Genomic DNA, 14,851 nt, shown 5'->3' with positions numbered 1-14,851 from the left:
GTGAAGAAATGATTGCGCTTCGGTGTTTTTGCGCGCCACAACACTTGAGCGCGACCATTTATTTCCATCGCGGTTCGCTGGCTCAAACTCAAAACTCATCCCCGAAATCGTGGATGGCACGACCGATGACGAATGTTAGTCACGTTTCGATTCCATCGTCGCACGATGTGGTGAATTTTTAACAGCGCAACATGCAAATGCGTCGTGCGGATGCTTACCGTTGCTTTTCCTGTACCCTTCCCCAGAATGGGCCACTGAATTTGCTTGGCTGGAAAATGGTTCTTTGGGCGAACCGCGAAGGTTAATGCACCTTAGTCGAACGTACGAACGAACGTAAAACATCACTCGGAATGCATAAGTTCTTTCTAAATGCGCATTGTCTTTGATGTAATATTTCTTCATTTTACCACAAACCACAGGCAATGGAAACTGAAGATTTTACCACATAAAAGCGGAAATAAATCTCGCCTAGAAGCTATGCTATCCGTCATAACAGCCGTGGAGTAAATCATATGCACTTTATCGCCCATCAAACTGGCTGCAGAAATTGTTTTCTCCCATTCCGGCAGCATCGTATATTGATGACGCTGTGGTCGTAGTAGGAAAATGGATTGCCGAGGGTGACGCTAGATTTACGGTCGATAGCGGCACACCGCGTGCACGGTGCTGGCCTTGACATTCGCGGGACTGTGGTTTATTTCCTACAAGGAACATCCCGACCAGTACATTTGGGCGTTTACCAAGCACCCACTGCTTCGCACAGCCGTTGGATAAAATCAATTCTCATGTCACATGTGCACATCGGTGTGATGGATAGTGATAACTACTGCCGATGTTGACGGGAAGTTACTTTGTGGATCGTGCACGTCTTCAGTGGGGTTGAGGCATTTTTATCGCACCATCAAATCAACCCAAATCGTGGGAATGATTGAATCTAGCTTGTTTTCCCTTCAGCCTACCCGTTTGGGGCGTTTGTCCGGAGTGGGGTCCCCATTTTTTTATGGATCCATCGAGACAATTAATTAGTTTCCCGATATGTTCTTGGCTACGGTCTGGTGGATCATACATATGTACATGGTTGTAACAATTAACTAAATATCTTTCCGTTTTCCTTCTCCTCTTTCTTGGTCTATTTTTATTACAATCCATAATAAACAAAACTCTTTCATGTTCTTGCACAATCTTAACATTGCAGCGTGTTTCATCAAGACGTAGAATTTTTATTTCCGCACGGTGCAATCTAGAGATAATGCGAATGTCGCCGCTAGCGTTGGCATCAACAGTGAATCGATTGTTGCACCAAGGTTAATCGTGGAAGGAATTTGGCCTCCGTAAAGGCGGAACGGTCCGTCCGGTCGTTCCGCCTCTCGGAGGGCCATTAATTGATAAAGATGAACACTCGGCGGTGAAACGGCGAGGCTTACAATCATCAATGTAATCACCGCACTGAATCATGCGGACGCACGGTTCCTCTAAATATGGTAAACGATCGGCGATTGAATGACCACAGCTCTCCGTGGAAGTTGTTGTCCACTTCCATGAGTTCCTTTTAAGTCAAGAAAACTTCGAAGGGTGTGATGATGTCGTCGTTCTCTTTTCTCATGGCGAGAGGCGTTAAATGCCCAAAACTGACTGAAGTCCATCCAATGACCTCAGTGCGCGGGTAATGTTGAATGTAACCTACCGCAAATGTCGGCAATGAGCAAGAAGCAAGTTTGCTGACCAACGTGTCGAACGCCTACACGTGAGCTAACCGGTCCGTTGCGAACAAGCTCGTTTGCTCCTCGGGGCCACTTTACAGTAGAAACATGGGCACCCAAACTCCAAACTCTGGTTTAATGGATTTTTCAAATGCACCATAACATCTTATGCCCACGTTGTTAATGTCTTTGGTGAAATCAGCCCACAGCTCTGATTTTTCGCACGACTCGTAAAGTAGCCGGGAGAGAGAGAAAATCAATTTGGTTTCATTTGATTGGTTAAATCGTTTACCAATCGTTAGTTTGAAATTCAATAGACAATGTTTTACATAATGTGATAGTACCGATATGGGCCAACTGCTCATTCATAGAAATTAAAAAAATAATGTTTGCTATGCAAACGATGTAACAAAAGGACGTTCAGCAAAATTGCCATGCAAAGCTATCCGCCCCAATAAGCGCGTCCATTTTGTGCACGCTCATCACTATCAGCGACGACAAGGGATGATATTGATTATTTTAGCCGAATTGATTATAGTCCTCGCGCTTCCCGCTCCAAGCACAGCACACCCCCCAAGTAGTATGTGTTCCGGATTCGAGCAAGAGAATCCTTTTGCAAGAATATAAAAAGACAGCGAACAATAAATTTCCGTCCATTTCCGTGCCCGGAGAGACAAAACAAAACGACATTCCTCCAGAGCAAAACAATGAACGGACTTAAATAAAGGAAGCGAGTAGAGGATACGCCAGAGTCAAACGGGAAAGGAATGCAGTAACTAATAAAAGCGGATTGCTTCCAGTTTGATGCTTCGCTGACACTGGCTGGTGGCAGCATTTGTAAGCGATTGATAAGATTGAGAAACTCTTCAATCTTACGAAATGGTATTGAAATTGGAATGGAAAAGATGTGAAATTCCATCATCCGACGGATGGAAATGGCGTGGAATATTTATTTGATGACTATTCAATTTGGTTCCGTTTGCTTTAGATATGAAATTTCGGAACACTGGTGCGATAGTATTGTCACAAAAAGGCAATAAGGTACTCTTTTACATGGTCACACCAAGCTGAGTTTGTGTTTTAATGGTATTGGTAGTAAAATCGTTCGTTATAACAATCTGTAACCAATCGAAACGTAAACTCGAGCGTTGCCATATGCTGTTACATAATTTTCTCCATCATTTCCTTCCCTTCGCTCTACTTCGTATTTCCCGAAACTAAACATCTAATTAGTCGCTATCGTTCCTATCAGACAGCTCCCCGGTGTGGGCTCCAAAATTCCCTTCGTTTCGGCCGCCAAAAACGACCCAACTTGTGGCTTGTGTTGAATCAAAAGTTAAACAGATGGTTATTCGCAAAATCTTGCCAATGGAAAAGGCGGTACATGCATATTAAATACGCGACTACAATGACAGCGTGCGCTACAACCGGAAAGGAAATGTGTAGATTTGATTTAATAATTTGGAAAGTGGAATATATTAACACTGACGTAAGCGCAACTTGACTATCGTATTTCATTTCTCTTCTTGGTCTTGGTTAGAAGAAGTTATGAGTACTGCAAGTCATATTCCCTACCATGGGATGGCTAAGAGAATCTAGCTCCTATTACATTGCTTGTTAGAACCCGACCGTTGGTGCTGGTGTACGCTGGTGAGAAAATCATCAACCAACACCTGAACTCAATTAAAATGAATCAGATCCACTGCAACGACCTGCAACAAGTTAACGTCGTCCGTAGGCCGACGCAACAGTTCGTTGCCATCGTTCTGCCTGAACCTGTCATGAAAGGATCAAGAGATTGTAACACGGTACGACAGCAACGACTTTTATCCAATTAACCGAGCGCCGGGGGTTTGGTTTAAAAAAAACTGGAGCTGATTGGATGAAACTGAATAGTGCTTAAAAATCATTCAATATTATTCCAATCACCTCCATTGGGGAGCATCCTGGAGCACGCCGGATGGGACCAGAGAGAAAGCATATGTTATCCTTTTTTCCAATCCTGTCCTATCTCCATGTTCACCTTTCAAAGTCAATCGATGGAATTACATCTCCATGCAATTAGGCTACATTGGAATGATTTTTGCACAAATGGTGAGGACATGCACGTGTGTCCAGAAGGGTGAACATTGTCTACCATTGAGAGAAAGCACCGTCGTCATCGCATGCATAGCGCTGCGCCACCCATTCCGTGCCCACTCAAAACGCCCGTTGACGCCATCGCCTTTCCGAAGAACAATCGATATTTAAATCACCTGCACACATGTCCGCAGGATTCCCCGCTTCATGTTTACCGCTTCGTGTTGCCCTTCAACACAGCACATTAATGATTCAAGGAATCTCACTCCCGGCACCGCGGCCATGAACCCTTACAGCCAGATAGCAATCACCTGGCATGTCATGTGTCGTCCTTTGTCCGGACCAAACCTGTCGGAACGTCGAACTCAAAAACATTTGTTCACATCGTGATAGACAGAGTGACGTCGACGTTCGGTTGGCCCTGGTGTTACCACACTCCGGGTTACGGTTCTGGGCAACAGTACGCCAGAGGGCCCAGGTTCGGCATGTTGTGTCACTGCTGGTGATCCCGGGAGCTGCCCTCTTGGAAAGGGGCATCGTGAAAATTCTCGCCGTGAAGTGGTCGTCTTATGCCACACGGAAGTGCACCTAAGCCGGACCCTCTGCCGGTCCGCGGAACGATTGTGAGTGGGGCGGTGAGCGTTAGCCTGGATGATTCCTGGACTGGCCGCAGTTTACTCGAGGCCCTGGGTCGCCTGCCATTACGGGCCTTTGACGTAAGTGCAGCTGAAGATGTTAGAATTCCTGATACAATGCATATCTATTGGGACATACTTATACCGTAAGGTATGTTCCCAATGCCATTTTATTAGTGATCCATGAAATTGGTGGCAGTCCAAGTGAATTGTTTATGTTTTAAAGGACCAATCGGCCATTTAATCAATCTTCTGGTTGAAATAGCTTGAATTAGAATGTAGATGGTTTCTTAATTCATAATGATGATCCTAAGATGCGACATTGTTGATGTCTTGAATTTTCTAAGTTCATTGACACTACCGACTTATCGTTTGAATCACTAAACTCAATTATTTTGGTTTCGTGCGTGGTCAACATTGAGACCTTATTTATTGATGGTCTACAGTAAGACCCACAATTAATCGAACATTATTGACTGGGAACTGGGAACTGTATGAAAGACTTTAGCAAAGTTGTTGTCCAAATAAAAAATAAAGTGTCCATAACACCGTCTGGAAATTATTTTTTTAATAATTTTTGTCTCCTCCCCCAAAAGTATCGTGCAGCCAACTGTACCAGTTTTCAAAAGTTATCATAGAGTGAGAACAAATCTATTACAGCCCATTACCGCCCACAAAAAATATGGCCAGGGGGATTTTGAACTTTCGTGTAAATGAAACACATCAAACACCCATTCCGTTGTCCTTCCCGGGTGACCAACACGTTCTCCATCGATCGGTCGTACCCTCAGCGTCCTTCCGTCAAGGGAACCGTCCTCGCCGAAGGCCAAACCCTGATGTTATTATCCACGAGGCCATTACCCATCCTACGGTCGGTATGGTGTCATCATGATTTGGTGTTTCTGTTTTTTTTTTTATCCATTTCAGTCCGCTCTACACGAGTGTCCTTTCGCTTGCACATGAGACAGGATGTGAGGGTACGAGGGAAAGCGACGCTGGCAATGGCAGCGACAGGACTCCGTTTCCTCCACCACCTAAGGGGGCTAGGGTTGCGTGTCTTTCCGTGAGTGTGTATGTTACGTTCGCATCGCTTTCGATTTCTAGCTCCCGGTTTTGGCCGGCGAATGGCGGGAAACCCTTCTGCTTCTGCTTTAGGGAGTTTTGTGTTTTATTTTTCTCCTCGCCCGTAACCTCGTTCTTGGCGCGAGGTGCCCAGCGACCGACCCAAACAATGCTGGCGCGTGCTCCTTATTGCATAAATTGCTTCCACCGTCACCGGTGCAGCCCCCGGGGGCTTTGGCCACGTTGGGGTTGGGGTCCGGAGGAAGGACTATAAATAAATCTACCCCAGTTTTCGTTAGCCTTCCTGTTTGGAAATGTGCAACATTGGCTTGGGGTGCGCTGGTGGTGGTGATGGCATTAACGATCCACCGGATTTTCCTTGTTTTTTCTTTTTGTTTTTGATTCCTTATTTAGATCCTGTTGGGGCAACGATGGGAGCGGGGAGGGGTTGTCGGGTAAGGGGTGAAGACACTATGCAACGGTGTTTCGTTCATCGGTACGGTTTGTGGATGGTTTGTTTTGATTCGGTCGCTCAGTCGTGGATGTGCCCTGCAGGGATTCGAACGCCCTTTTGAGACCCGCGTCGGTGTATGTGTGCCTGGCCAAGCCCTGTTCGCAGTGTGAGAAGCCCCGCCCGAAAACGCAACATGAAGCTGAAGTCGCTGGATTACGGTGACATTATCGAGAGTTTCACTAATCGATATGAAAATATCGTTAAGAAGGTAGCGGAGATGGAAGAGTTCTGTGTCCTAGTTGTTCGATAGACCAAAGGCTTATCCTGTCGTGCTTGTGCTGTACTGTGAACTGTTGGCCAAAGCGGTGGCAGCGAATCGATGCACTCGTTTTGTGGAATCATCTAACGCTCGCTTTCCTCCTTGCTTCGCAGATGCGCTTTCAGCAGCGCCAGCAGCAGGAACGTGACCAACGGAAAATCGACCAGATTGCCACCCGAACGACCACGACGACGACGACGGCGGCATCGGTGGTTACGTCGTCCAATGGGCGCACCACCACAAACAGCGCGGCAAGTGCAACGGTCGAGCTATCCGAGCGTCTCAACGCCACCACCCTCTCGTCCACGCTCGGTGCGGGCAAGGTGCGCCAAATGTTCGACGAACGGCGCCACCGGGTGGCCGGCATCGACAAGAGCTACCCGCTGCAGCCGATCCAAACGAAAACGACAGCGACAGGAATCGCAACGACGACGATGACGGCGGCGGCGGCGGCTGCTACCAATGGCAACTACACCGTCAACGGCAATAACAGCGCCAGCAATGGTGGTCTCGCCGATGGATCGCTTTCCCGGGGTGTGGCCAAGGCAGGGCTAAACAATAAAACACGTGTCCCGCCGATATCGGCCAACTCCCGGCCCCGCTTGATGCAGCAGCAGCCGCCGAGCCAACGTGGTCAGAATTTGCGCCAACAGGACAGCAACGTGGGCTTGCAGGTAGGTTCGGAAAAAAGGGATCCCTTGCCAGGGATGTTGAACTGTTTATTGTAAGCCAGAATATTGTACCAGAATTTTTACCAGTATTTTAATTAAGACTTATTGGATTACGTTATATGGAAATAGATTCATTTTATTATTTAGTTAAACACATACTCATAGCATTGAAAATTATCAATCCATTGGTGTCCTTTTGATGTAGTCTTTTAATATTTATGATTCTTTTTTATTATTTTATAGTACTATGAGAGATAATCGGAAAACACTAGTTCGAATATAAACATTTGAATATGGTTTATATATTTTTCAAAATTAAACAACTGCTAAATCTGTTATTCGGACCCATTCCCATTTTAAAGTGATCTTACCATTGGCTTCACACTGAGACCGGCTAACGAGGTTTTATTCATTGTCATGTTTTCCACGCTTTTTCCCTCAGGGCTCCCGTGGTAGCAATTCCGGTGAAACCTTGCAGGCCGAGGCAGAAGCCGATGACAACGATAATTTTCTGGAGCTGGAAAAGTTTCCAGGTAAGTAACAATCGATCGTTGGTCAATTATGCCCTTTCCACCGGCCCCCTTCCCCCCGGTTCGGAATCAAACATGTGCACTCGTTCCTTGGTATCGGAGCCGCTTGACGTGCACGTGTGCACGGCTACACAAAAATCGATTAACATATCGGGGAAAGGTTTTCCCTTTTGGCAGAACGGTTCTGCTGCATTTGCCGGGCCGCCAGGTTGTCCTGGACAGGGGGAGGTTCACCCTTTTTGTGTTATTTACTACCCCGTGCTACGTAACGAACACACGGGGTTCTGCTACGTTCGAATTGTGTAAAGCTTCCGTACATGGTTGGTTGGGTGTGGGTTTGGGTTTTATTTTGACGAATGAGTCTTGCAATAGCAGACAAATTGAGGCATCCTTCTCCTCGTTTTCATCGTGGAGAGTAAACTTTCAATTACATTATTGTGCCCTAAAAGCGAATAGTTCAAGCCGGCATTTTGTTCTCGTAAAACCACCATGGTTTATTATATCCAAGCATGCCAAGCGTCTGCCACGCGAGCACTTTTTGTTAATTCGTTAATCAATTTGTTTGTTATCCTTTTCCAGACACGATGTCACTCGAAGGCGATTTAGTAAATTCAACAAATCACATCCATTCCCCCAACGGAAACTATGTTCCGGCGAAAACACCACGAAGCAATGGCTCATCGAGGACGTTGCCAAACTCGTCTGTTCAAAAAGCGACCAGAAAGCCTTCGGTAACCACAACAACGGCTACGTCGGCTGCTTCGACTCCACGATCCACGAACGGATCCGCCAAAGTAAGCTACGATTTTTTGTTTTTCTTTTTCATTTGTCGTTTGAATTTAGAAATAAAAATATCAATCAATTCCTTTTGGTTCATCTCCATTTTCAGTCGGGCACCGCGCCGTCACGATTTGTTGGGCCGGTAAAATCCAACGGGCCGTCGCGTACCGTAACGCAGCCAAGTCCTGTCAGTTCGGCAGGTTCGGTGCGGAAGGCGTCGGCGAATGGTGGCAGTATGCTTTCAGCAACGTCGCTCGCCAACGAACCAGTGCCCGATGGCTTGACACGGTGTGAAATTTGCTCTCGCAACTTTGCCGACGACCGGATCGAGAAGCACCGGATAATCTGCCAGAAGACGAAGTCGAAAAAGCGCAAGGTGTTCGACGCCACGAAGCACCGCGTGCAGGGAACGGATGCGGAAAAGTACGTCCTCAGAGGAAAGAAGACTTCCGTCACTGCGCAAGCTCGAAAGCCATCCACGCAACTAGCTCCGGCGGTCGCGTCTGCCGGACAAGTGGCGGCCGGCGGTGGCAACAAGCAGAGCAACTGGCGAAAAAAGCACGAAGAATTCATTGCCACCATCCGGGCCGCAAAGGAACTGAAGGCCCATCTGGCGAAGGGTGGCAAGCTGTCCGATCTACCACCGCCGCCACCGTCCGAGAATCCAGACTACGTCCAATGTCCGCACTGTTCGCGCCGCTTCAATCAGACCGCCGCCGATCGGCACATCCCAAAATGTGCCACGATGCTGCATAACAAACCGAAACCGAAACCGAAGGCGGCCTCGACCGGGCGAAGATACTGAACACTTTCCCGGAGTGGAAATGGCAGGCCACTCTCATCAAGCATTTATTATTGCATGTATTTTTTTTTTTACTAATTTACTACTACCTACCGTCCGTTTCGTACCTTTGGAACGATTGAAATTTTAGAGCAAAATTTTAGTTTATGAACAAAAAAGTCAGATGCCTGAAGGGATGGTACAACCTGTTGTGGAAAATCGACCGAATACTCACCTGAAACCGAAAGAAAAGTACACGAAACGATGAAACTGATAATCATCATGCCATACTAACCCACGAAACACGAAAGATCGAACAAGAAATAAAAACCGTCTTTTTATCGAAGTGCTTAACAAACAATAAACAAAAGAGCATGCAACATATAAAAAACCCCTAACGCGCAAATACTATACGACATGGCTGTGTGTGTGACGACAAGATGCAAAACAAAAATGAAAATTTGTGTATTTATGAGAATCAATAAAACCGTAAAAACACATAATGAAAATAAAGTCTTCTTCTTTTAAACCGCACGCGACAAGGGTTAGGTTGTTAATTAAAACATTTATATTTTAATATTCTTTATTAGATAAGAACTTTTTACGAAGGGCCGTGACCCTCGAATGTAATCGTAAATATAGTATTTGTTTTGTACGCCAGCACTACGAACACAATACGAGAAGCAAAAGGTTTTATTTTTTGATCCACATTTCCTTTTCTTCTTAGTTCCAATTGTTCCAATCCTCAATGTCCTTACAAATCTCTTTAAAAAAAAAACTTCTCCAACTAATTTGTCCCTTCAAACTCCCATCCCTCCCGTGGGACACCTTCGGACTTTTTCGGTCCTCATTCAAATGGTCCAACACTAACTGCCAGTTCGCGCAACGTTCGGAGAACCGTCTGCAGGTTCTTTCGGAACGACGTTTCCAATTGTATTTATCTATATCGCAACGGACTTTGTTTCTAATAGTTTTCATAATATTCACACTAGGTACTACAGATGAAAGCAACAAAATGAAACTACAGCAATGAAATGGAAACGACATACTCTGTAGAGGTGATTCAAATGATGTGCTGCCAGAAGATATTGATATGCTAATTCTAGTTTTTTCTAAAATTTTCTCACGTTTCTAATAACAAATAGGGTAACTACCATTAGAGGGGATGAGTTCCACTTAAAACTTCTGCAGCTTTCCTTTAATGGAGCGGCTATGTGAATTGCATCGTTTTCGTTTGTTTTTCACACAGTTTGTATTTGTGTTCGTGTGAAAAACGGTAATACTTTAAGTACTGGTATTCGATTCCCAACACGTGGGTTTTGTCAATGACAAAAGAGGAGGAAAAAGAGAGTTACCCGGATATACTGTGCCGTATCCGGACGCAGCACACAAAAAAGCTCCTGCGTAAGCTTCCCTTACGTCTCTGGATACCGACAGTACGCGTTGCCTTCGATGGACTCGAGCGGTATCCAGTCTTCGGACAGCGGCAACCGGTTCTTGTTCGTTTCGACCTCCCTCAGCACTCGCACAATGTTCCCCCCAACCAGCTTCTTGATGGCAACCGAGCCCCACAGTCGATCCCGTGCCAGTTCGGCCAGCAGCATCGGGTAGTTCTTAGGCGACCCACTGAGCCCCACGTGCTCCACCCCGGCAATAGCGCGTATGTAGTTGATGGCCGTTATGGCATCCTTCAGCGACATCGGTTTGTCGCCGCATCGTTCCACGTTCAGCATCAACACTCCGCCGTTCTGGGACAGAGCGCTCAGGATGTGGTCCGGCACGGCTGCCGTCGTTCCATTGCAGGCCATCGACGAAGGAAGCGCATTGGAGAGCAGAAGCGGTGCTTTGGCGACGTTCAGTGCGACCATCATGGCTGGTTCGGAGAGTCGGGAAATTTCCACCAACATACCCAGCCGGTTCATTTCCTGGATGATCACCTACGAAAGGCATTCGGGTTAGTCGATGGACCTTAGCGTCCCTCTTGTTATACCTTACCTCGCCAAAGTTGGTCAACGTGGAAGGGAGATTTTCGTCGAAGAAATCGTTCCTTATCGAAGCACTGGCCCAAGGAGTCGTGCAACCAACGCCAGTTAAGGAAACGAACCTAGCGCCCAGAGAGTACATCGAGCGAAGTACGGCCAAACTCGAGCCTAGCGTATGTCCACCTTCCAGCCCGAACAGGATGGCCAGTTTACCTTCCGTGTGCGCCTGCTCCATTTCGTCCGCATTCTCCACCACCGCCATATCCCCATTTTTGCCTACCAATCGCCTCGCTTCATCCAACCCCTCCAGAGTGAGCTGCACCGCATCCAGATACTGGGCGGCACAAGGAACCGCGATGGGCCACAGCAGTGCACCGACCATGCCACTCTTCACTTCTGCGAAACTTTTACTAAAATTCGCACCCATCGGTGGTGCCCAATATCCCTCCACCAACGGTGACTCCACCAGCAGACGCCTGATGAAGGCCAGGCGGGCCTCGAGCAGCGAGGACGAACGGAGCTGCAATCCGAGCGGGATACCGGCCGCAAGTGCCACACATACCAGTAGGCCCGACACGAGGGCGATTATCTTGCGACTCCGGCGATCTTTGGCCAGTTTTGGCGGGGGTGGTGAAATGCTCTCCTTCGTGTACGAATGAATGCTCCCGTTCTTTATCTTCTCCGGGTACTTGGTGATTTCCGGCGGTAGCTCAATGTCCGCTATCTCGGTGAACACGAAGCAGTGCTGCTTGCAACCGGCCGGATGCTGATGCACCGGATGGAGCTCCATAAAGTCCACGTTTGGCATAGGCGTTGTATTCATCGTACTGCCGTGTAGCGGGTTAGTGAAGACAACGAACCACTACGCAGCTCCGTGCTGGTAAAACTCCTTACTTAACGTGACTAGAATTCTAAATACAAGCACTCCGAGCTCACCATCACCATCGGAAGAACATTTTAGTACGATTGCTTTTGGAATCCACTGGTCTAGTGTAAATTTCTTTCAGTGGCAGATGTTCGTTTGAAAAAATGCAATGGATTATTTTCCTTCAGAGACGATGCAAAACAGTCTTTGTACTGATTATGAAGGCAAGCTGCGGGACATGCGCAGTTTCTCCACGAAAAATGTCCTTACCTCTTGCCAGGATGAAGTTTTCCTATGAATACGAAACAGCTTACGAATGGAATTTGAATGTACCGTTAACTATTGGTTAGTCAAACTAATTCCTATTGCATTCAGAAATGGAAAAAGATGTAAAACCAGGTGAAGATTTGAAATTGATTAATGCTTCTCGTTCAGTTTTTAAAACACTGTGCGAACAAACCAAGATTATGTTTTTAGGAATTTATGGAAACGACATTTATTTTACCGACATCTATAGGAAATGATACAAGCCGAATATTGGCCACCTTAGTGAGCTCACTCTGATACATCCTCAGCCTTATCACTAAGTAGTGCAATCATTTGCTTGACCGCATCGGCTGCAGGCATCATTTCCAAACCCTCCAGAATGTACGCCAAGTTGTCCAGACTTGCATCCATGTCGTCGTCGAACCAGAGTGTCAACAAATGGCAGCACTGGTCCACCACAGTGGCATTTTCCGACTCAAAGTACTGGATCTCGTCGGCACTATACCCAAGCTTAGTGGCTAGCTTCTTCCAGTCCTTTCCGATGCTCGGTGCCAGCTCGGAAAGCTGCTCCTTGCTCACCGCAAGCGTTTTGTGGGTGTTTTTATCTTCCGGCGTCAGCTGCTCTGTCTTCAACAGTTCCGTTTCCATCTGCTCGTGTTCCTCATCCCCAACCAGTCCCTCACCTTCGGCTTCCGTCTGTTCTGTGGATTGGGGTGCTGTTTCCTCTTTGATTGCATTTTCCAGTTTGATGTCGAGCTTGTCCTTCTGGATCTTCTTGCGAACGCTCTCGAGGTAGTCGGACACCTTGTACGAGGGTGTGTTGAACAGCGTGAAGAAGTGAGGCGATTGACGGGCAAGCAAACGTAGCGCGCGCCACTCGAACGAAGGGTCCTGTTTTTCTTTCGGATTCTCTAGGTAAGACTCGAGAGATGGTAGAAAATTTCTATCCGTACCCTTGCATGCCTGCAAATTGTCCGGACAAAGGTTCCACAGGCGCGTTATTTCCTGGTTGCCCATGTAAAACTTGCCCTGTTTTGTTGCGTCCCGAATCAGGTCTCCCAACGGTCGACGGGGTCGTTTGGCCGGAGGACGACCACTAGAAGCCGTTACCGCTGGGGCCGCTCCAGAACCCGAGCTGGTTGTTGCTGTGGTAGACGAGCCTTCTTCTAGCACCGCTTCCGGACGCTTGAACTCTTTGCAACCCTCATTCTTCCAGCTGTTCCACAGTTCCTCGCGTGTCAGCATGTGCCGCACGGTAGTGGCAAACTTTTTTCCATTTGGAGGAGACTCCTCGATCAACCGGTACACTACCGTTTCGGTTTCCTTCAACCAATCGCTCTGTGCTTGCGTGAGGATGTGCGTCTCGGCCTTGAACTTCACCGTAGAATTGAGGTACTGGAACAGAATGAGAAACTGTACCAACACTGAGCGTCGGAAGTTCGAATCGGAAAGCTGTAACGAAAGCAGCTTCGGATTGGTAAGGAATTTAGCGAAGAAATGTCCCGATTCACGGATTTGGTCCTCCTCCATACGATCGTCGGTCGCGGCGGATCCTTCGGGTGCCTTCGTACTAACACTCGATGCACGATGCTCTTCCAGCTTGAAGCTAATGAACGCCGCCAATACACTGCCGGCATGGGTGGCAAATGTTTTCCATTGGACTTTGTTGTAGCACTGATTTGGGTTGCGGAAAAAATCTTGTAACGCCCAAAACTTGCAGTACAGATTGTAGTCAATCTTGAGTTTCTCATCTTCCGTCTTCGCATCGTCCTCTACCTCACTGCCTGCAGACAGCTGTTCGAGTGTCATTTCATTCCCTTCCATGCCGTACTCGGTGATATTCTCCAGGTTAAACTCCGATATGATGTTCAAGCCGCTGCGCTCGGAGAATGGGAAAAACTTGGCCAAGAACAGCAGTATCCGTCCACAGAAAACTGTGTTTTGCGAGCGGGACAACCGCCGTAACAAATCGTTGCACATACGAAGCAGATTGTGTTTGCAAGCGGTGAAGAAAAATTCTTCCTTCCAAATGGCCACATTGTTCTCAACGTACGTAAAGATTTTCTCGGCCCGATCTAATGTTACCGCATCGAAGATGTCCCCCAGAAGTACCACCGGCATCGTCGCGACCGTCATATCCTTGCGGCAGGATGTGACGGCGAAGCTGATAAACCGCTCGATGGCAGGGATGTCCTCCGTTTTCGTGAGCAACATATCTCGAAACGCCTGATGTAGTGCCGTCTTTTTATCGTTATCGCTGGCACGCGCGGCATCATATTCCGCCTTCAGCAATTCGATGTCGTCCTCTTTGAACGCACGCTTCAGCGATTCCTAACGAATGAATCAATGGTGCACGGGTAAGTAGTAGCAGTTAAACTCGTCTTTCACTTTTAACTTACGGAAAATGCTTTCAATAGCACTAGAAAATTTGATGAACTCATTTCCCGGCCACTTGTTTGCTATAATTTCACTAACTTGTAGCGGCGTTCCAGATTGATAGTAAATGTACTTTCAATGTAAACAATTCAAGCTTTGCTTTGATGACAGTTTGCCTCTTCAATCCCAAGCACGAAGAAAAAGAGGGTACCTAGTCAAGATGTTAAATTTTAAAACCTCATTGCGCACAGTATTTTTTTTAATTTACAGGATTTATACGATCCATACACAAGCTCTAACTTAAAGGCAAAATATTTTCACTCTAGCTTATCTCAATTGGTTCAAATAAA

General features: G+C 46.9%; 3 protein-coding genes across 3 annotated transcripts; 1 reads left to right on the top strand and 2 right to left on the bottom strand.

The window, feature by feature from the left end:
- Positions 1-4,348: 4,348 nt before the first annotated feature.
- On the top strand, positions 4,349-9,449 carry LOC131260544 (zinc finger C2HC domain-containing protein 1C). Its single transcript, XM_058262295.1, has 5 exons — positions 4,349-4,495; positions 6,363-6,923; positions 7,363-7,453; positions 8,030-8,244; positions 8,340-9,449. The coding sequence occupies exons 1-5, from the start codon at positions 4,349-4,351 to the stop codon at positions 9,033-9,035; spliced, it is 1,710 nt and encodes a 569-aa protein (XP_058118278.1). The 3' UTR covers positions 9,036-9,449.
- A 977-nt stretch (positions 9,450-10,426) lies between these two features.
- On the bottom strand, positions 10,427-11,816 carry LOC131259346 (dipeptidase 2). Its single transcript, XM_058260814.1, has 2 exons — positions 11,007-11,816; positions 10,427-10,948 (listed from the first exon to the last, which is right to left on the bottom strand). The coding sequence occupies exons 1-2, from the start codon at positions 11,814-11,816 to the stop codon at positions 10,427-10,429; spliced, it is 1,332 nt and encodes a 443-aa protein (XP_058116797.1).
- A 513-nt stretch (positions 11,817-12,329) lies between these two features.
- Positions 12,330-14,648, bottom strand: LOC131271765 (THO complex subunit 1). Its single transcript, XM_058273293.1, has 2 exons — positions 14,525-14,648; positions 12,330-14,456 (listed from the first exon to the last, which is right to left on the bottom strand). Exons 1-2 carry the CDS (start codon positions 14,564-14,566, stop codon positions 12,414-12,416), a joined length of 2,085 nt encoding a protein of 694 aa, XP_058129276.1. The 5' UTR covers positions 14,567-14,648; the 3' UTR covers positions 12,330-12,413.
- Positions 14,649-14,851: the final 203 nt, after the last annotated feature.

The sequence above is a fragment of the Anopheles coustani genome, chromosome 3 (assembly GCF_943734705.1).
Source record: "Anopheles coustani chromosome 3, idAnoCousDA_361_x.2, whole genome shotgun sequence".
Lineage (NCBI taxonomy): Eukaryota > Metazoa > Arthropoda > Insecta > Diptera > Culicidae > Anopheles > Anopheles coustani.
Note: the sequence above shows the minus strand (reverse complement) of the source record. Positions and strands in the feature narration are given on the sequence as shown.